At 44.8% G+C, this 23,382-nt stretch overlaps 1 protein-coding gene across 14 annotated transcripts in view; it reads left to right on the forward strand.

The window, feature by feature from the left end:
* The window catches only part of LOC139373975 (homeodomain-interacting protein kinase 2-like), a 109,473-nt gene that overhangs the window by 65,867 nt on the left and 20,224 nt on the right, over positions 1 to 23,382 (forward strand). For 10 of the 14 annotated variants that reach the window (XM_071115048.1, XM_071115041.1, XM_071115045.1 and 7 more), the window contains exons 3-5: positions 13,853 to 13,976; positions 16,253 to 16,375; positions 18,713 to 18,811. In XM_071115048.1, the coding sequence (XP_070971149.1) occupies positions 13,853 to 13,976; positions 16,253 to 16,375; positions 18,713 to 18,811 (346 nt within the window). The remainder of the gene's footprint in view (positions 1 to 13,852; positions 13,977 to 16,252; positions 16,376 to 18,712; positions 18,812 to 23,382) is intronic. The other 4 variants (XM_071115049.1, XM_071115069.1, XM_071115044.1 and 1 more) reach the window with 1 other exon arrangement.

Consider the following 23,382-nt stretch of genomic DNA (forward strand, 5'->3'; position numbering starts at 1 on the left):
CTGGTCAAACACAATTTTTTCCAACCCAGTTCATATTGTATGGGCTTTTAAAATGGCACTGAAAAAGCTTTGGGTACAAGCTGCACACCGGGAGTGCACTCAGCACAGCCTCAGGAGCACACATAGTGTAGCTAACTCTGATTTCATTATCTAAACATTTTTGTTAAAATTATATTACACTTCTACGTAGGCCATAGGCTACATCTCAAGCCTGTCTGTCTTTGTTCTGTTACGCAATTTTGCACCTGGCCTCTTGACTGCCAAAGCAATTCCTCTAAAATCTTTTGGTCCCAGAAAAAGACAGACTACAAATGCTTTTTAGACACTTCTTTCAACCTTTTCTCTTTTACCTACTAACAGCCTATTGGAGGAGAGATGCATGTTTGCTCTTACTTGTTGGAAAGGAAAATACCATATTTTCCTATAGTAGGCCTATCTTAACACCGATAGGCTACATCCTGGATCTTCTAAATTGTTGAGAATAAACCCAAACTGATCCAAATGGTTGCATAACCAGACCTAGGCTCTAGGCCTATAAAGTTATTTCAGCATGAAACAAAACAGGACATTTGAGTAGTTATTCAAATTTGCCTACATCACTGCAGTTTACAGCCTATGGATACTAATTCTGTACTCACTTGATAACAATAATACATTCCTCATTGCACTGTGTTATTGTAGCCCAGGTATAATAATTGTCTTGTCTAAAAATGTAGGCCTATGTAACAGGATTCTTCTGTTGAAGGAGAGGCGGACCAAAACGCAGCATGGTTGTTACATCTTTAATAAAGATGAAAATAGAACAATATACAAAAACAAGAAACCGTGACAAACCAAACACAGCCCTATCTGGTGTAACAAACACAAAGACAGGAACAATCACCCACACCCCCAACACCAAACAGGCTACCTAAATATGGTTCCCAATCAGAGACAATGACTAACACCTGCCTCTGAGAACCATATCAGGCCAAACACAGAAACAGACAAACTAGACACACAACATAGAATGCCCACTCAGATCACACCCTGACCAAACAAAACATAGAAACATACAGGGTGTGACAGCCTATGCCTAATCAATAGTGAACTTGCATGCCTAGGGACCACAGAGTGCAGTCTGGAGGAGCACACTACAGATTTGGCATTACATAATCTTTTTTCTTGGACTTTGACAGGTAAATATTTCGCCTAATATCTACCTAATATGGCCTAATATCTAGCTAATATTTAGCTTTTTACTTCGGCTACACATCACTAGCCGTGGCTATAGGCTATGCAAGCCTCTCCACAATAGGCCATTCTTCTTCTCGTGAAATCCCAGGAAGCTATAGGACATTTATTATTATACTTTTTTTCAGGGGAAAGAAGCAGGCTTGCTTTTACTAATTGCTGAATGTCAAACAGGCCTACAGCATAGAAAATGCATTTTGGGGAAAGTTGAGGAGAGAAAGTGCATTGGTGTGATTGATCACTTTTGGCTGGTTATGATAACATTGTTGCACTGATGCATTGCAAATAGTTGCACAGGACATACAGAGATGAGCACAGTGGAAAGTAAGACCCAACGGAATAGACAACCAATAGAAAAAATGGAAATCACTTGCAAACCACTTTAGCAACGAGGCAATAACATGATGTAAAAGATGTGCAAGCTCTGCGTTTGTTGTTTAATTGCTACATTTACATACATGTTACTATTTTTCATTAAGCCTACATGTACAATTAAGTATTATTTGCAGTTGTTACTATGACAATGAACACCCTGAAAGATCTGAATGGTCTGAACCAGTATCTGTGTGTTAGAGACCTCATGAATGGTCTGAACCAGTATCTGTGTGTTAGAGACCTCATGAATGGTCTGAACCAGTATCTGTGTGTTAGAGACCTCATGAATGGTCTGAACCAGTATCTGTGTGTTAGAGACCTCATGAATGGTCTGAACCAGTATCTGTGTGTTAGAGACCTCATGAATGGTCTGAACCAGTATCTGTGTGTTAGAGACCTCATGAATGGTCTGAACCAGTATCTGTGTGTTAGAGACCTCATGAATGGTCTGAACCAGTATCTGTGTGTTAGAGACCTCATGAATGGTCTGAACCAGTATCTGTGTGTTAGAGACCTCATGAATGGTCTGAACCAGTATCTGTGTGTTAGAGACCTCATGAATGGTCTGAACCAGTATCTGTGTGTTAGAGACCTCATGAATGGTCTGAACCAGTATCTGTGTGTTAGAGACCTCATGAATGGTATGAACCAGTATCTGTGTGTTAGAGACCTCATGAATGGTCTGAACCAGTATCTGTGTGTTAGAGACCTCATGAATGGTCTGAACCAGTATCTGTGTGTTAGAGACCTCATGAATGGTCTGAACCAGTATCTGTGTGTTAGAGACCTCGTGAATGGTCTGAACCAGTATCTGTGTGTTAGAGACCTCATGAATGGTCTGAACCAGTATCTGTGTGTTAGAGACCTCATGAATGGTCTGAACCAGTATCTGTGTGTTAGAGACCTCGTGAATGGTCTGAACCAGTATCTGTGTGTTAGAGACCTCATGAATGGTCTGAACCAGTATCTGTGTGTTAGAGACCTCATGAATGGTCTGAACCAGTATCTGTGTGTTAGAGACCTCGTGAATGGTCTGAACCAGTATCTGTGTGTTAGAGACCTCATGAATGGTATGAACCAGTATCTGTGTGTTAGAGACCTCATGAATGGTCTGAACCAGTATCTGTGTGTTAGAGACCTCGTGAATGGTCTTGTGTTACCACTTTATTAGTAGGCAGTGTGCAGTAAGATGTGTTGATCAGTTCATTGACAGGTGTAGGACTGTAGAATGATAAATGATAAACTTTCTTCTAGTGTGGTTGCTCGCCAACGTTTTAGAGTTATGTGGACTATAGTTTATCATTATAGTTATCGTTGTAGTTATTGGCTTGGTGGAGGCTTTAACTCTTACAACAAAATTAACATAATTATCACAACAGAACCACTAGTAGGTCTAGCTAACATCAGAGAACTTGAATGAAATACACCACATGACCAAAAGTATGTGGACACCTGCTCGTCGAACATCTTATTCCAAATCATGGAGTTGGTCCCACCCCCCTCTTTGCTGCTATAACAGTCTCCACTCTTCTAGGAAGGCTTCCAACTAAATGTTGGAACATTGCTGCGGGGACTTGCTTCCTTTCAGCCACAAGAGCATTAATGAGGTCGAGCACTGATGTTGGGTGTTCCAATTCATCCCAAAGGTGTTCGATGCGGTTGAAGTCAGGGCTCTGCGCAGTCCAGTCAAGTTCTTCCACACCGATATCGAAAATAAAAAAAATTCTGTATGGACCTCGCTTTGTGCACGAGGCATTGTCATGCTGTAATAGGAAAGGGTCTTACTCAAAATGTTGCCACAAAGTTGGGAGCACAGAATCTTCTAGAATGTCATTGTATGCTATAGCATTAAGTTTTACCTATCTTAATGCTATAGCATACAATGACATTCTAGAAGATTCTGTGCTTCCAAATTTGAGGAAGGCCCTTTCCTGTTTCAGCATGACAATGAAGAAGATTTACCTTCGGCCTCCCGGGTGGCGCAGTAGTCTAGGGCACTGCATCGCCGTGCCACCAGAGACTCTGGGTTCAAGCCCAGGCTCTGTCGCAGCCGGCCATAACCGGGAGGTCCATGGGGCGACGCACAATTGGCCTAGCGTCGTCCGGGTTAGGGAGGGCTTGGCCGGTAGGGATATCCTTGTCTCATCGCGCACTAGTGACTCCTGTGGCGGGGCAAGTCAACGCTAACCAGGTCGCCAGGTGCACGGTGTTTTCTCCGACACATTGGTGCGGCTGGCTTCCGGGTTGGATGCGCACTGTGTTAAGAAGCAGTGCGGCTTGGTGGGGTTGTGTTTCGGAGGACGCATGGCTTTCGACCTTCGTCTCTCCCGAGCCCGTACGGGAGTTGTAGCGATGAGACAAGATAGTAACTACTAACAATTGCATACCACGAAATTGGGGAGAAAAGGGGGGTAAAATTTAAAATAAAAAAAATAAAAATAAGAAATATTTACCTTCACTGGAACTAAGAGGCCTGACCTATGAAAAGCAGCCCAGACCACCAAACTTTACCGTTAGCACTATGCATTGGGTCAGGTAGTGTTCTCCTGGCATCCGCCAAACCCAGATTCTCTCTGCCAGATGGTGAGGCATGATTCATTACTCCAGAGAATGATTTTCCATTGCTCTGTAGTGTAATGGCGGCAAGCCTTACACCCCTCCAGCCGACTCAGCTCGGCCATGGAAACCCATTTCATGAAGCTCCCGAAGGAACAGTTCATGTGCTGACGTTGCTTCTAGAGACAGGTTGAAACTCGGTAGTGAGTGTTTCAACCAAGGACAGGCAATTTTTTTACGCTATGCGTTTGAACAACAAATTAGATGAGGTACGATCACGAATATCCTACCAACGGGACATCAAAAACTGTAATATCTTATGTTTCATGGAATTGTGGCTCAATGATGACATGGATATTCAGCAGGAGGGATATACGCTGCACCGGCAAGATAGAACAGCACACTCTGGTATGACGAGGGGGGGTGTTCAGTGCATATTTATAAACATCAGCTGGTGCACCGAAATCTAAGGAAGTCTCTGGATTTTGCTCTCCTGAAGTAGAGTATCTTGTGATAAAATGCAGTCCACACTATTTGCATAGAGAGTTTTCAGCTATACTTATCGTGGCTGTTTATTTACCACCCCAGACAGATGCTGGCACTAAGACTCAGTATGCTGTATAAGGAAATAAGAAAACAGGAAACCGCTCACCCAGAGGCGGCGCTCTGAGTGGCCCGGAGACTTTAATGCAGGGAAACTTAAATCAGTTCTACCTAACTTCTATCAACATGTTAAATGTGCAACTAGAGGGAAAAATTATAGATCACCTGTACGCCACACACAGAGATGCGTGCAAAGCTCTCCCTCGCCTTCAATTTGGTAAATTCAACCACAATTCTATCCTCCTGATTCCTGCTTACAAGCAAAAATTAAAGCAGGAAGCACCAGTGACTCGGTCTATAAAAAAGTGGTCAGATGAAGCAGATGCCAAACTACAGGACTGGTTTGCTATCACAGTCTGGAACATGTTCCGGGATTCTTCCTGTGTCATTGAGAACTACACCACATCAGTCACTGGCTTTATCAATAAGGGCATTGAGGACTTCGTCCCCACACTGACTGTACGTACATTCCCCAACCAGAAGCCATGGATTACAGGCAACATTCGCACTGAGCTAAAGGGTAGAGCTGCCGCTTTCGAGGTGCGGGACTCTAACCCAGAAGCTTATAAAAAATCCTGCTATGCCCTCCGACAAACCATCAAACAGGCAAAGCATCAATACAGGGCTAAGATTGAATCGTACTACACCAGCTCCAACGCTTGTCTCATGTGGCAGGTCTTGCAAACTAATACAGACTACAAAGGGAAGGTCAGCCGCGAGCTGCCCAGTGAGACGAGCCTACCAGACGAGCTAAATCACTTTTATGCTCGCTTCGTGGCAAACAAAACTGAGGCATGCATGAGAGTATCAGCTGTTTTGGACAACTGTGTGATCATGCTCTCCGTAGTCGACGTGAGTAAGACCTTTAAACAGGTCAACATTCACAAGGCTGCGGGGCCAGACGGATTACCAGGACGTGTGCTCCGGGCATTTGCTGACCAACTGGCAGGTGTCTTCACTATCATTTTCAACATGTCCTTGATTGAGGCTGTAATACCAACATGTTTCAAGCAGACCACCATAGTCCCTGTGCCCAAGAACACAAAGGAAACCTGCCTAAATGACTACAGACCCGTAGCACTCACGTCCGTAGCCATTAAGTACTTTGAAAGGCTGGTAATGGCTCACATCAACACCATTATCCCAGAAACACTAGACCCACTCCAATTTGCATACCGCCCAAACAGATCCACAGATGATGCAATCTCTATTGCACTCCACACTGCCCTTTCCCACCTGGACAAAAGGAACACCTATGTGAGAATGCTATTCATTGACTACAGCTCGATGTTCAACACCATAGTACCCTCAAAGCTCATCACCAAGCTGAGGTTCCTGGGACTAAACACCCCCCTCTGCAACTGGATCCTGAACTTCCTGACGGGCCGCCCCCAGGTGGTGAGGGTAGGCAGCAACACATCCGCCACGCTGATCCTCAACACTGGAGCCCCTCAGGGGTGCGTGCTCAGTCCCCTCCTGTACTCCCTGTTCACCCACAACTGCATGGCCAGGCACGACTCCAACACCATCATTAAGTTTGCAGATGACACAACAGTGGTAGGCCTGATCACCGACAATGACGAGACAGCTTTTAGGGAGGAGGTCAGAGTCCTGCCCCGGTTGTGCCAGAATAACAACCTATCCCCCAACGTAACCAAGACTAAGGAGATGATTGTGGACTCCAGGAAAAGGAGGACCGAGCATGCCCCCACTCTCATTGACAGGACTGTAGTGGAGCAGGTTGAGAGCTTCAAGTTCCTTGGTGTCCACATCACCAACAAACTAGAATGGTCCAAACACACCAAGACAGTCATGAAGAGGGCATGAGAAAGCCTATTCCCACTCAGGAAACTAAAAAGATTTGGCATGGTTCCTCAGATCCTCAAAAGGTTCTCCAGCTGCAACATTGAGAGCATCCTCACCCGGTTGCATCACTGCCTGGTACAGTAATTGCTCGGCCTCCGACTGCAAGGCACTACAGAGGGTAGTGCGTACGGCCCAGTACATCATTGGGGCTAAGCTTCCTGCCATCCAGGACCTCTACACCAGGCAGTGTCAGAGGAAGTCCCTAAAAATTGTCAAAGACCCCAGCCAGTTGAGTAATGTCCTGTTAAAAATGGCGTTGGTCTTGTTTATTTAAAGAAAAGTTAGAAGCAAAAGCCTACAACTATTTTAGCACCGTTTTGCGCTGCTCTGAGGCAAGCATCGGGACAGGTCTTGATAAATCAATTATATTTGTATTTTCACTTAATCTCCAGTAGGGTATTGGTTAGACAAGAATTAGAAAATTAGGGCACAGAAATGTTATGCTCTTAGTGTAACCTTTATTTAACTAGGCATGTCAGTTAAGAACAAATTCTTATTTACATGGACAGCCTACTCCTTCCTCGTGCCCTGCAGGGATTCTTTAGCTAAATAGCCCAGTACTGTACTGCTGACCGTCACATTGTACAGCGCCATATTTTCCATTCCAGCAAGTGCCAGTCAAAAGTTTGGACACACCTACTCATTCCAGGATTGTTCTATATTTTAGCTATTTTCTACATTGTAGAATAATAGTGAAGACATCACAACTATAAAATAACACAGGTGTCCCGCATGCCCTGCACTCTGTAGTACAGACATGGCCTGCTCTCCCTTGTATAAGGAATTAGGCACTTTCCCATGTTTACTACAGTATGTATTGTAGACTGCACATTAGCCTAATAAACAAATAAACACATTTCGTTAATAATTAACAAATTAATTATAAAAACGCCTCTTTCAAAATGCAGATGTTGATTTAGTTATTGATCCATAATGAATTACAATGGGAATAAATATCACTGATTTACAGAAATATTGTAACAAAGTTGTCTAATGAAGGCAAACAATTTAGAATCTTCCAATCCTGTAGCCTACTCCCGACCGTCACGTTGTACAGCGCCATCTTTTCCATTCCATCCCAATGGAAACCCTCAGGGTTTCGTTTTTTGTTTTTCTATAAATAGAAACACCATAATATTAATGAAATTAATTATGCCAACTTTTTAAAAATCAATCCCATATACTATGCTATTACAAAAAAGGTTTTCAATTCTCTGGTAATGCCAATACAGAATACAATCAAATGCTTCTCAAAGATTCCCTCTGGTGGTCAAACTAGCAATAACTTGCAGTAACAGAAAAAATGTCTGACAATTAAATGACGTGCCACAGAATGCTGCAGCAGCACGGAAGGTGTGCCGCAATATGACGCAACTTTTAAAAGAGGACCCACTGTAGCTATGCTAATGAATTAACAGTTGAAACAGTTACAGCACCATCAGAACTTAGCTCTGCCTTTTGAATAGAGAGAGGGGTCCCTTCTTTACAACACCTTGAGCACAAGGAATGTTAACTGGACCCTGAATGAAAATACTACTTCTCAAGGTCTGTTTAAAATTTTGTTATGTCCTGACTTACACAACTAGCTAAATTCCTTGACTGGGGCTCGTGGAGGACCAAAAACAGCCTTTTATCATGCAGCCCTCAATAGGCATTTAGCATTCACTCTGCCCCATCGCTCCCTCACGCGATGGCTGGGCAGTGCTGGTTCTTTTTAGTGTGTGTGTGTGTGTGTGTGTGTGTACGCATGTTTCATTGTCTCATTCTCTCTGACAGAGGAAACCACTAACTTTGGGGCCAGAGGAGGGGCCACAGGTGGAGGATAGTGCTGGGGAGAATCTCAATTGCATTTCCTTGATTCCTCACGTCCTCTCTCTTCACCTCCTTCTCAAAACCTATCCAATGTGTTTTGGAAGGAGGTGAGGAGAGTGGACATGAGGAATCAAGGAAGTGCCATTTAGATTCTCACCTGGACTCTCCCTCTGTCCCTCAGTCACTTGGTACAAGGCCTTCAAAGGGTTATGTCAAGAGGTTGCCACCAAAAAAGGGCATACATAATATTATAATACTATACTTCGTTCATCACGTCAGGAAGCAAAGAGCTCTTCAAATTAACCCAACCATCCTAGTTAACGTAACAGTAAATAGGCAATTACTGCAGTTGTCGAGTGTAGTGTGAGTTTGACTCCATTGTACAAGAGCAGTTATTGTTGTACCAAGAGTTGTGATGAAAAGTTCAAACTCATCAGAAATATAAACCACCTGCAATGGCAGTTCACACCAATGATGTCATATATGAATACAGTAAGCTATACTGTATAATAAATATGAGGTCTATAGTTCAGACTCATTGCAATAGAAACAACGTCCAGTGTGAATGCTGCAATGCCAAGCAATGATGTCATTTAAAGTAAATTATGTCTATCGTTCAACCTCATTGCAATCAAATGTAAATGCAGGGGTCCAGACCAGTGATGTGCCAGACTGCCAGGAGACTGAAGTGAAGCCGAGCTGAGGGAAGGTCAGGGTGATGGATGCATCCTGACGTGCCCACTGCCCATGATGTCAGAGCCGGGAATAGCAGCTGCAGTGCAGTGCGTGGGTATGGGTGGAGGTGCCAGGAGGAGAGGAGATGGGCGCTGCCCGCCTGTCCACCCACCCGCCTGGTCTGCCTGCCCTAGTTTAGGGGGGCAGAAGAAAGGCCCCATTCATTTATTGTGGTGGGGTTGTGCCATCACTGTAGCTCCCATGGGATCGGCCTCATCAATGAGAGGCCAGCTGGGTGGATGTCACAGCGCCCCTCCCCCCACATAAAGTACCGTAGCAAGGATTGTACCAGTTTGCCTGCCACATGCATGACTCCACCTCCTCAGAGTGTTATGGTCCGGTCCAGCTTGTTCGCTGCTGTCTATGTGTTAGATGAGGTATAGTTTAGAGCTGTTACATTGGTGGTGGGGTTTCTGTACCACTGCTTATGGAGTGCACATGCTGCACATGTGGTGTCAATGGAACTTTCCAGAAGAGAATGGCTATGTGTTCACAAATGCTGGATCTAATAGGCCTACTCTGATAAAGACATACTTTATGGCATCTTTGTATTGGCCTTGCACTGCAAAGTGACACCACCCTCTAGTGCAAACTTCACAATCTGTGTGTGTGTGTGTGTGTGTGTGTGTGTGTGTGTGTGTGTGTGTGTGTGTGTGTGTAGTGTGTGTGTAGTGTGTACGTAGCTGAGGTTTGCATGCAGAGCAGCTCTGCTCATAAAGCACCAGGATGTGGTAAGCAGTTAACACTAGACTGCCTGGCATTTTCCATTTGAGTGTTTTACCCACAACCTTTATTCCATCTCCTGTATTGACCACTACTATCTATGACCTCTTATGGGGCACTGCTGTAACCCTAGCTGTAGGGCGCATACCTTTACACTATCTATGTGCTAAAGGAGACAGAATCCTGCTTCTGTGTCCTTAAGGAGAGTGAAGGAAGAGAGGAGTGAAGGAAGGAAGGAGTGAAGGAAGAAAGGGAGGAGAGGAGTGAAGGAAGGAAGGAAAGAGAGAGAAGAGGAGAGGTGTGTGAGCTGCACAGATGTGTGTTTACCAGGGCCTTTTTTTTTATTTTTTATTTTACCTTTATTTAACCAGGCAAGTCAGTTAAGAACAAATTCTTATTTTCAATGACGGCCTGGGAACAGTGGGTTAACTGCCTGTTCAGGGGCAGAACGACAGATTTGTACCTTGTCAGCTCGGGGGTTTGAACTCGCAACCTTCCGGTTACTAGTCCAACACTCTAACCACTAGGCTACCCTGCATCAGCAGCAGCTGCTGTGTTTTGCATGCCACGGAAGCAGTGAGGAGATTTGCATTACTGGTTTGATTTCATGAACGTGATCGTTCTGTTGGATTAGAAGGGAGGGATGGAGTGCAGCTGGACCTCAGTGATACCAGGGCAGTGGAATCATTGAAAAGGGCCTGGATCGAGGAGGTGCTGCCGGAAACTGATCCAAGCATAACATCATCAGCTCTAATGGACCTGAACATGACACACAGACACACACACACACACACACAGATAGACGCATACACGCATAAACCCCCCCACCCTACCCACACACACACACACACACACACACACACACACACACACACACACACACACACACACACACACACAGCTAAAGATGCAGGACTAATTGCTCTCTAATTTAAATAGGATGGTCCAAAGCTGACTGCTATAAAAACCCACAGTTCCATGACATTAAACGTGGCACACAGTCAACCATGGAAAATAACATTGAGGCCGGCGCAGACCATTTCCCCATGATTGGTTGTTGTATCATATTAATTTCATGCTAAGCGGACGCTAATATTCCAGGGAGATTGGTAATGCATGGGAGGGGAGCGGTGCTGCTGTAACCTCAAGGAAGGACCTTGTGGGAGAAGAAGGTTCTGTGACCTGAGTGTTGGGAGCACTGGGGGCCAGAGGTGTCTTATACAGTATACTTATGCAAATAGAGGGCGTGTGTGTGTGTGTGTGCTAATCAGAGAGCAAAGACCCCTAAGTCTCTGGGGAAACCGGAAACTGTACACAGTTAGGGGAAAGGTGTCACATTAGTGTTTGTGTATGCAATAACAGCTAATCTTCAGCAACGGAAAGTTACAAAGTAGTTTTCCATAAGCTTGGCTATTTGCCGAGCTTATGTCAGCCAGAACCATAGTATCTATTTTGTCTGGTTACTGTGTGTGTGTGTGTGTGTGTGTGTGTGTGTGTGTGTGTGTGTGTGTGTGTGTGTGTGTGTGTGTGTGTGTGTGTGTGTGTGTGTGTGTGTGTGTGTGTGCCTGGGTGTGTTTGTGCGTGTGTATGAGCCTCTGTATCCCTCATTGTAAAGCTCCTAACCTCATACCTCTCTAAAGTGAAAGCCCATGCAGTTTGAAGAGGGAGTATTGTGCTGACTGACCCTGGCCCATAGCTCAGGTTCCCTCCCTTACTCCCCTCAGCACACAGTGTCCTTCCCATCTGCTCTGGCAACCCACAATAGATGGACCAGCTCATTGTGTGTTGAGTGTATAATATAACCCTCCTTCAGACTCGTTTGGGGGTGTTGTCTCGGTGTGTTGTTGTGATGTGTTGTCTTGGTGTGTTGTCGGGGTGTGTTGTCTTGGTGTGTTTTCTTGGTGTGTTGTTGTGTTGTGTTTTCTTGGTGTGTTGTCGTGGTGTGTTGTCTTAGTGTGTTGTCGTAGTGTGTTGTCTTGGTGTGTTGTCTTGGTGTGTTGTGTTGTTGTCTAGGTGTGTGTTGTCTTGGTGTGCCCCAAGACCCCAATAACCATCCTGTGTATTTACTCTCCTTGTTAGGTTCATTGGAGAGGCTACTGCTCTCTCTCTCTCTCTCTCTTTCTCTCTGTACGCTAGATATACCTGTGTCTGCCACCGTGATAATGCTTGGTCCCAGCTGTTTCTCACAATGTTAAACCTGACATCTCTTTCACAAATAGACAAGTGAGGAAGATCCGAGAAGAGAGAAGTGCGAGTCCCATGTGTCAAATGTGATCATATTCCCTCCACTACCACTCCCCTCCCCAGCCCCATAGAGCCCTGCTCTTAGCCCTGCTCTTATCCACATTATCTGTTGTCTGGGCCTGTCCAGCAGGCTCCCAGCAAGGAGTTACTTCTCTGTCTCTCTCCCAGGCTGCCTTGGAGCCTGTGCTCCTCCACTCCTCTCCTCTCGCCCTGTTGTCATGACCACAACAGGCAGGGAACGCTGGGAACTCGGCAATGATCAGCCTAAAGCTCAGAAAATTCTTGTCATGCCATTAAAATGTATCGCTGATAATGTTTTATGATGAAGTAGTGTGTCTCTAGTGTGTGTGTATTTATGTTTGTGCGTGCGTGCGTGTGTACATGTAGGCACATGCGTGTGTGTTTGTGTCTGTCACAATGAGTTTCCCTCATTGGGGACCGAGGCAGTCTGCATAGTAATTGAAATGCTCATCAGAGACTTCAGCTCAGTGGACTGCATTATAATCTATCTGGTCTAGTGTAACAGAGCTCATGGTGAGTCCACAGTAAAAGGGATCATTTTCTAAATCGTTTGTCAGTCATGGCATTCGTATAACCGAGACAGTGATTTTCTTCCTGTTCAGTGCTCACTCAGACCCAGTTATTTATCGGTGGCAGTCGGGAAGTGGCCACTTGGCCCCTGTGTTTTGTAAAGGCCCAGAAGTCTAGGAACCTGGTAAACTAGGCTCTGGCCTTTGCAAACGGCCCCGGAGTCGGACGAGGGTTGCTCTGGCTCTGTGGATATATATGTTGATTTTATTTTTCATGGCAGCATAATTGATTCCACATAGGGCCACTGTAACCAAGCCCCATATTCTTCCCTAGATTACCCTCCCACTCTCCTCTCCCCCATATTCTATCCCAGAACCCAGACTCCCCAATGTTTGGGCATCCCGATTTGCTCTTGCACGGCTATCAATCAATTAGCTCCGGCCCCCCCACGGTCAGCACTAAGATCAACAGCGTGACTGTCAGTTCCATACGAAGGAGAATCAAAGAAAACAAAGCCCTTCAACTTTTCTGAAAGCTTCTCTAAACAAGTGAGGTGTTTGCATTAAAGGCCTGAGAACTTGTCTGAGATCAGTGTAAGATAACATATCAGGGAATGACAGCCTGATTGATTAGTTTATCTTGGGCGGAACGTTAAGACTGCTGCTGGCAATGTAATCTAATTAAGTTTGTTTTGGGAATGTTTTGAATAGAGGCCCAGTTTGCTGATGTCTTGGGAGGGTTAGCTGCTGCTCCTAACACTGAAGAAAAGGAATGTCACTCATTTGTTTGCTTCTCCCAGATGAGATCTTTCATTAAAGTTAGTGTTACATCAACACATTGTGTTATGACATGGGTCGGGATTTAATCCAACGCAGATTAACAACCTGCACACAGCAATAGACTTTTAAAAGCTATTTCCCCGACATTTACGGAGATCATGTTCGCTGTAAACGCGAAGTTAGCTCAAGCAGAAAAGTAAATCGCAGTGCACAGGTCGTTTATCTGCAATTGTTTGAATCTCTGTCATGGTCTTTTCCAGGTTAGATACAATGTGCGGTCAGTTCCATAACTCATACAGGTTCCCCTTCTTGTACCATTGCTTACCTTACAGAAATACTCTGGCCTGTATTTAACCATGCTGTCTCTCTCTCTGCCTCCCTCTCTCTCTCCTCAGAGCTCCGGAGATCATCCTGGGCCTGCCCTTCTGTGAGGCCATCGACATGTGGTCCCTGGGCTGTGTCATCGCTGAGCTCTTCCTAGGCTGGCCCCTCTACCCAGGGGCCTCTGAGTATGACCAGGTAGGTCTGAGGGTCTGCCCATAGGGGAGATAAGGAGTGATGCCTAAATGAGAGAAAGCATCCAAGACAAGAGCTAAAAGACGTTGTTTCTGAATGCTACAATAAACAGGAAATGCAATCAATCAAGGTGTGCATTTTGCAACAGTGGCGTACTAAGAGTTATTACTGCTTTCACATAGGATTTACAGTATTTTGCCTGTAGAAAGAATTGGGAAATGTTTATATGATCCCCTTAAAAACAGTCCCATTTTTACCACAGTCTTGCCTGCATATGCCTTTTATATCTCCCGCATGCCGGCACACTGGTGATGTAGAGGAGTGCCGATGTGGGTAGGCGTCTATTTTAATAAATCCATTGAATATACACTATCAAAAAGAAATCCAATATTAATTTGTTTAGACAGGTCCTAAGAAACATTATAACACTAATAAAATGTAAATAATCCACTTGTTAAACTCCATAACATGCTGGCTGAATCTTGTAATAAATGAGTCAACCAGACAAGATGATCAGGAGCAGCACTCACTTCAACGTAGCTAACATTTCCCCAGTCTAACCAATATCCAAACAAAGATTCAGTGAAAACTTAAATCTGACATTGATTGTCTGAAAGCAGTGCGATGGTGCTGTCCCATTCAAAACAGTGCTGCAATTATAATCTAGTTGACCACACGCGGGTAGGCTATTGCTTCAAATGTACAGTGTTACATAGATTGGAATTACTTTGGGAGTTTCAGTAAGAAACATTTTGATACATGCCTTCAATTGCGTTAGCCTACTTTATTCTAATATTTTTATAATTCAGTTATATTTATTCCCACAGTAATTATTTATAGATCCATCAAGTTGTGGTTCAGAAAACAGTGCATGCTTAGTGGTTGGCTGTGACACGAAGTGACATGCCTCGCAAAGTTTAGAACTGGCAAGACAATGGTTAACTGGTTCTGCCGAGCAATCATCAAGCGTTTAAGAGCGTAGTGTGTGCCAATCCCGCCTCAGCATTACAGATACGTTTCATATTAAGCCGTAGGCAGAACTTTACCGAAATGATTACTAGGTCATTAGGTGAAAATAAATGTTTCAGCTTTGATAGCGGCAATACCTTTCAGAAAAGGAAAAGGCGGAAAAAAGTTGGCAGTATGGTAAAGTTGGCAGTATGGTAAAGTTGGCAGTATGGTAAAGTTGGCAGTATGGTAAAGTTGGCAGAAAAACGTCTTCGTATGAAAGGTATATAAGAGTCACTAGTCCACTTCAAGACCAGTCCTAAGATATCACTAGAAGTCAATGTCACAATTTAGTGTAAGTTAGAAGTCAGGGATGAGGGGAGAGCATCAATTTGAGAGCTTTGCAAATTAGAGTTGCTCTTAGATATGTTTCAGCACGGGTGAAAAAAAACAGCTTGATTTGCTCTGAGAGATGGAGCAACACTCGCGCAAGGCTTTCCCATAGAGCCTAATGTGAGTTTGTTAAAGAGAAAGAGAGAGATAGAGAGAGAAGAGGAGGAACAGAAAGAGAGAAGAGAGGAACAGAAAGAGAGAGAGAGATGAGCGGAACAGAGAGATGTGTTGCTCTGGAGCACCAGAGCGCTGCTAATTGGGGCGAGTGGCTCAGTGGCATCTGCTGGGATAAACAGAGAGGTTGCAGAGGGATCAGGAACTGCCTGTCTGTCGGAGGAGACGTGACACCACACAGACACAAACAGAGACGCATGCATGCACACACACGCACTCACACACAGGCCTCATTCCTATCACTCACATAACAGGACTAACCATACACAGTACACACAGGAACCCAGGCAGCATCTGATACTGCCTGACATCAGATCTCTCCAGGTGTTTTTCTTGGATAGGTTTTCTGGTCGGTGAAAACTCATGGCCAGTTAGGGCAGAGTTTTTCCTGACCACATGACCTCACCAGGTTGACCCTGCTGTGAAAATGTGTCACATCTAATGTACAACACAACCTGTCACACACTGTCATTTTATTAATAATGGATGATACTGCATCAGTATGGGTCTGGGCATATTCCCTCTGCAGTGAACATATTGGGGAGTTATGATTATTATAGCATAATTACCCCCAATGATTTCCCCCAGCAATGATTTTCTAACTCACTAAGATTTTCAGTTAAATCAATTTGCCTCAAAAGGGCAAAACAATATCCAATTAATCATGTCTTATTTTTCATGTCTTAATTTTAATGCTGTTTGGATGATTGTGTGAAACTCTGAATGCATAGTTGATGTGTTATTTGATATTTGTCCTCCTGTAGATCCGATACATCTCTCAGACACAGGGGCTGCCTGCGGAGTACCTCCTGAGTGCAGGGACTAAGACTACCAGATTCTTCAACAGAGACACAGACTCCACCAACTACCCCCTGTGGAGGCTGAAGGTAGGCCTGTAGCACACACACACACACACACACACACACACACGCAGAAAAATACTAATTATGATTGCCCTTTTGTTGCACCAAAACTTTCCATATAGATCAAAAGAGCAGTTAGGTTTCACAGAGCGTTGTTCCAGGGGAGTCAATACTGTACAACTATAGAAGCTCATTGTGAGGCATTCACAGTGAGACTCAACGCTGGCTCTAAACAGAGTGAAAGCCTAATGACAGCTACATGGATTTGTGTGAGAGGATTTGGTAACTGGAACTGGGTCTGACGAATCCAGCTTGGGGGGTGTCTCTTCACACACACACACACACACACACACACACACACACACACACACACACACACACCTCTATGCAGGGACTCAGTGGAGCTGTCCTGTTTTTTCCTCATTAACTGGGTAAAATGTATTGTGTCATGTGGCGTATCTGCAGACAGTTTTGTGTTGCACGTCCTGACTCCACAATACTAATATCTCAGCTGGATACAGCTATATTCACTGCTCCACTGCACTTAGTGATGTTCTCTTCCAAGATTGATCAGGTCTCAACACAAGTGTGTCTTAAATGGCACCGTAGTGCCTATAAAGTGCACTATTTTTGACCCTGTTCTAAGGTAGTGCACTATATAGGGAATAGGGTAGGGGTGCACGACGTTGGCAAATAATCAAATTACGTTTTTTTACCAAATATTGCGAAATTAAATGTGTGTTCAGATTCTATAGTTGGTGTTGTTTGGCATGACAACTAATGAAAAAGCCAGGTACAGTAGAAGTTGTTGTGACGGGGTAGAAACCAAAGTGTTGGTCAGAGTTTCCCAGGTACAGTAGAAGTTGTTGTGACGGGGTAGAAACCAAAGTGTTGGTCAGAGTTTCCCAGGTACAGTAGAAGTTGTTGTGACGGGGTAGAAACCAAAGTGTTGGTCAGAGTTTCCCAGGTACAGTAGAAGTTGTTGTGACGAGGTAAAACCAAAGTATTGGTCAGAGTTTCCCAGGTACAGTAGAAGTTGTTGTGACGGGGTAGAAACCAAAGTGTTGGTCAGAGTTTCCCAGGTATAGTAGAAGTTGTTGTGACAGGGTAGAAACCAATGTCTTAGTCAGAGTTTCCCAGGGGACCCTTATTACATTTGAATGTTACATTCATGGCGTAAAAAAAGTGCAGTCTCTTGCGATGTGGATATTGCACATGTCAATATTGCAATTTCAATTAAAATGTCATTATTTGTGAAGCCCTGGAATAGGGTACCATTTAGGACACATACCTTAGTTCTTATCCGTACAAAATGACACACAACAATGCTACATTGACATCCAATAATATAGTGTGCTCCTTGCATACTAATGTTGACCTTTCAGTAAGTTTGGATGATAACAACCTGTCTGTTTTAAAGTGTGTGTGTTTGCGTGTGTGTGTGTGTGTGTGTGTGAGAACGTGTGTGTGCGTGTGTGCTCTCAAGTTATACAAGAGCCTGTCACAGACAGTTATTACTATGTATATTATAACAAAGCTGCAACTGCATCTTTTTCCATGGTTGTTGGCATGTGGAAAATCGAATCGCTAGCAACCAACAACTTTTTCCCCTTCACTGAGTCAGACACAGGGATAGGGTTGTCAGAGGGATTGCTAAGCTTCACTTCGATCTTGGCTTGCTGCGTTTTTCCATTTGACAGCAACCGTGAACATTATGATACTGTAATACTACAGTGTTTTGTCAGAGAGTGTTCCTCTGCTAATAGGTCTGTAAGATTATTGTGGGTGTGTATGTGTATTTGTGTGTTTCCATGCGTATATGTGTGTCCCTGCCTGTGTGTGTGTGTCCATGCGCACGTTTGTGTGTGTGTGAGCACAGATGTGTATGTATTCCACCACGCCAGCCCTGCTCCCCAGACATGGCTGTTTGATTAGTGTTTGTGTGTTACCCCAGGGTTGCTAAAAGGGCATTCTCATTCCTCCTAGCTAGCTCAGTGCTGCTAACCTGCTCATTCCTGCTAGCTCAGTCCTGCTAGCTAGCTCAGTGCTGCTAACTTGCTCATTCCTGCTAGCTCAGTCCTGCTAGCTAGCTCAGTCCTGTTAGCTTGCTCAGTCCTGCTAGCTAGCTAGCTCAGGCCTGCTAGCTAGCTCAGTCCTGCCAACTTTCTCATTCTTGCTAGCTAGCTCAGTCCTGATATCTTGCACAGTCCTGCTAGCTAGCTAGCTCAGTCCTGCTAGCTTGCTCAGTCCTGCTGCTGGTTAACATGAATCTGTAATAAGGAAAATGTAAATATTTTCAGAGACTAGAGGAACTCTGATGGGAACTGAATGGAACATCTGCTTCTTGTCTTCTCTCCACAGACACCAGAGGACCATGAGGGAGAGACGGTGATCAAGTCCAAGGAGGCCCGGAAGTACATCTTTAACTGCCTGGATGATATGGCTCAGGTTCAGAGCACTGTATATACAACACACACACACACACACACACACACACACACACACACACGGGGCGGCAGGGTAGCCTAGTGGTTAGAGTGTTGGACTAGTAACCGAAAGTTTCGGTTGCAAGTTCGTATCCCCGAGCTGACAAGGTACAAATCTGTCGTTCTGCCCCTGAACAGGCAGTTAACCCACCGTTCCTAGGCCGTCATTGAAAATAAGAATTTGTTCTTAACTGACTTGCCTAGTAAAATAAAGGTAAAATAAAAAACACACACACACCCTCAGGCAGCAGACACCCCAATGCATATGCAGTTAGTCTCAGAGGGAAATGAAAGCAGCTGCACTCTGACCGAATCCCTTCCTCATTTCTGATTCTTCTTTTCTTGTTTTCTCCTTAATAAATGACAGACCAGTATCGGAGTCGAGCATGTGGTCAACTCGGTCACATCACAGTCTTTGATGTGTGTAGTTTGCTTTTTTATTTAAGCTGGGTAGAATGTTGTGGACATCCCATAATTGGATGTGTATGTGTAGTACATGTACACAACATGACAGAGAAGGTTAGAGGAGCTGCAGTGTGGGAACCCAGACAGTGTTGTGTCTATGACTCAGTGAGTTAGCCTTTAGCCCTATGCTAGGTTGTATTCATTAGTAAAAAGAAAATAGGTGTTTCTTGTTGGACAAGTCCAGGTAGTCCCAGCCTGTTTCAGTCCGGTTTCTTCTGTTTGGTGCCTAATGTACATGACCCTGCTCTCACCAGCCAAGGTTTACTTACAGAGGGAAAACTTGTGGGAACCCATTTGTTTGATAAAGCAAAGAGAGGACACATTACAATGTTAAGTAACCAGAAAGTGACTCATACCCAACCCTGGTGTGGAAAGCACAGTCAACAGACAGCTTTATATGTTATGTCACTCGTCTCACAACTTGTCTCCTCTCCCTAATGCTCATTCTGATCACGGTGGGAGAGACAGTTGAGACAGACCTAAACACATTTAGCAGATTATGATGATATGATAGTGTCTCTGTCCATATTTTGTTCTTACTGTCACCCGCCCAAACATACTCGTTTTTCCAGCACACATACAGTACATACAGGTAATGACGCATTGAAACCCTGATACATTTCCCAGGCATCAAAAATGTATTGTTTCTTCAAGGGAGGATAAGGAGCTGTCAATGTACATGACCATTTAAGTCAGGTAATATGACTGCAGTTTCTTCCACACACACACACACACACACACACACACACACACACACACACACACACACACACAGACAACACACACACACACACACACAGACAACACACACACACAGACAACACACACACACACACACACACACAGGCAACACACAACACGCACACAGTCTGGCACAAAAAGCCCTTGGGATCCTCCACCTCATGCAAACCTACACATGTGTTCACTTCACTGTTGTCCCATCTGGACTATTAGCGTTGACCTGTGCCCAGCCAGAGTGCTCCAGGTCTGGCATAGCATGCATAGCGTGCAGCCACAGAGGCAGCGGTGCTCAGTGAAGTTAGTGCCTCTGCCTGAGCTAGTTTAGGAGGCCATACCTCCAAGCTGCTCCTACTCCCAGACACAAAACAGTGGTCTAATGAAATCAACATGCACAGACCTGATCACCAGGGTCAGCACTCACTCTGATCCTCTCTGATCCATACTACGCTCACACACACACACACACACACACACACACACACACACACACACACACACACACACACACACACACAAGGTTACTGAAAGAAACAGAGTAGACTGAGAGCCAGTCCTAATGAGGAGAAAATCTCAGGCTCAGAATCCAGGGCTAGATAAATAAATAAGCAGTGTGGACATCTGTCTTCATTTGTATAATGGACGATAGCTGAAGGCACAGAGGGACTGGAGAGAGAGATTTGGGTCAGTTACCGGGATGTCTGCCCATGTTGAGATTGTTGTTGCCTCCACACTGTCGTGGGAAATGTGGGGAGAACTTAAAGTTCTGGAGGACCCATCTCCAATCCCAGCTGAACTGAATGGAGCCTGATGGAGGTCTAAAGATAATTAGGGAGGGCAAGACATCTGGGTGGTGAGTACATTTTAACCACACCACTTTGAGACCCAGCATGACTTTACAATAACGTTACTGACAGTGAAGCAATCGCTGAAATACAAGCATACTGCTCCTCACGTTCAGTTTCACTTAAGTCCCCAGATCCTCAAAACGTTGCACCATTGAGAGCATCTTGACCGGTTGCATCTTAATGGTATGGCAACAAGTAACCATCGCTACAGAGGGTAGTGCGTACGGGCCAGTACATCAATGGGGCCAAGCTTCCTGCCATCCAGGACCTATATACTAGTCGCTGTCAGAGGAAGGCCCACAAAATTGTCTAAGACTCCAGTCACCCAAGTCATAGACTGTTGTCTCTGCTACTGCACGGGAAGTGGTACCGGACTATTTAGATAGCTCTTTTGTTTTTGCACTGCTGCTACTCGTTGTTTATTATCCTTGCATAGTCACTTTACCCCTACCTACACGTACAAATCAAATCAAATCTAATTTGTTTATAAAGCCCTTCTTACATCAGCTGATATCTTAGTGCTATGCAGAAACCCAGCCTAAAACCCCAAACAGCAAGCAATGCAGGTGTAGAAGCACGGTGGCTAGGAAAAACTCCCTAGAAAGGCCTAAACCTAGGGTGCAACAAGTCAGCAGCTCAGGAGTAAATGTCAGTTGGCTTTTCATAGCCGATCATTCAGAGTATCTCTACCGCTCCTGCTGTCTCTAGAGTTGAAAACAGCAGGACTGGGACAGGTAGCACGCCCGGTGAACAGGTCAGGATTCCATAGCCGCAGGCAGAACAGTTGAAACTGGAGCAGCAGCACGGCCAGATGGACTGGGGACAGCAAGGAGTCATTAGGTCAGAGGCATGGTCCTAGGGCTCAGGTCGAGAGAGAGAGAGAGAGAGAGAGAGAGAGAGAGAGAGAGAGAGAGAGAGAGAGAGAGAGAGAGAGAGAGAGAGAGAGAGAGAGAGAGAGAGAGAGAGAGAGAGAGAGAGAGAGAGAGAGAGAGAGAGAGAGAGAGAGAGAGAGAGAGAGAGAGAGAGAGAGAGAGAGAGAGAGAGAGAGAGAGAGAGAGAGAGAGAGAGAGAGAATTCACACAGGACACTGGATAAGACAGGAGAAATACTCCAGATATAACAGACTGGCCCTAGCCCCCCGACACACAAACTACTACAGCATAAATCCTGGAGGTTGAGATAGGACAAATTGTACAAATTCCCTCGAGTAACCTGTACCCCCGCACATTGACTTGTATGTACCCCCTGTATATAGCCTCGTTATTGTTATTTTATTGTGTTACTTTTTATACCTTTTTTGACCTTAGTTAATTTAGTAAATATTTTCATAACTATTTCTTGATTTGCATTGTTGGTTAAGGGCTTGTAAGTAAGCATTTCACGGTAAGGTCTAAACCTGTTGTATTTGGCGCATGTGACAAATACAATTTGATTTGATTTGAATATAGGACTATACTCAATGTTTTTGGTTTTTGTGTTGTAGCAGGATAAAGAGAAGTGATGGTTATGCTAAAAGTCTTCTACTGCTTTGCTGCTCTTGAACTTAATTATAAAGCACACTCCTATGGAGACATTGCTCTGTCTCTGCATTTAATCTATCTACTCTACAGTACCTATGCATGGTATTCTCTGTAACATTAAAATACGTACATTTCTACTGTTCAGACATACAGAGGCGAGGCGACATATTTGCAATCCGACCGAGCGCATTTCCCAAAGTCATCTTTCCCTCTTAGAGGACAGTGTGGTTATTTCCTCACCTCATTCCAGAGATTATTCCTTTATCACGCCAAGTGCTGATGTGCGAGGCGGGGAGGGGTTAGGGACAGAGCCTGAATAACTTGAATGAGAACTGAATCAGATTGGTTGGCGTTTACTGGCTGTACATCAGATAGTCTCTGTAGCAGGGCTACAGAGATAAGCCGTGTGTCTTCATGAAAAACGGGCCCACTATCTTGTCATGGTAATCCCAATAAACAGCATGCCTATCCCTGACCCTGTCTGTGTCCCTGTACCCCAGACATAGATATGCCACTGAAGGCTGTGGGCTGCTCCAGATCAGATCAGTCTTTGCCTCCTCAGCCTGTGACTCTTCCTCGACCTCCCTCTGCTTCTGCCTCAGCCCCTGCCTCTACCTCTCTATCTATCTCTGCCCCAGCCTTTGCCTCTTCCTCTACCTCTCTCTCTGCCTCTACCTAACTCTCTGCCTCTACCTCCCCTCTGTCTCTACCTCTCTCAGCCTCTACCTCTCTCAGCCTCTACCTCTCTCTCAGCCTCTACCTCTCCCTCTACCTCTCTCTCAGCCTCTACCTCACTCTCACCCTCTAACTCTCTCTCAGACTCTACCTCTCCCTCTACCTATCTCTCTACCTCTACCTCACTCTCTCCCTCTACCTCTCTCTCAGCGTCTACCTCTCTCTCTACCTCTACCTCTCTCTCTACCTCTCTCTCTACATCTACCTCTCTCTCTACCTCTCTCTCTACCTCTACCTCT

The sequence above is a fragment of the Oncorhynchus clarkii genome, chromosome 2 (assembly GCF_045791955.1).
Source record: "Oncorhynchus clarkii lewisi isolate Uvic-CL-2024 chromosome 2, UVic_Ocla_1.0, whole genome shotgun sequence".
NCBI lineage: Eukaryota > Metazoa > Chordata > Actinopteri > Salmoniformes > Salmonidae > Oncorhynchus > Oncorhynchus clarkii.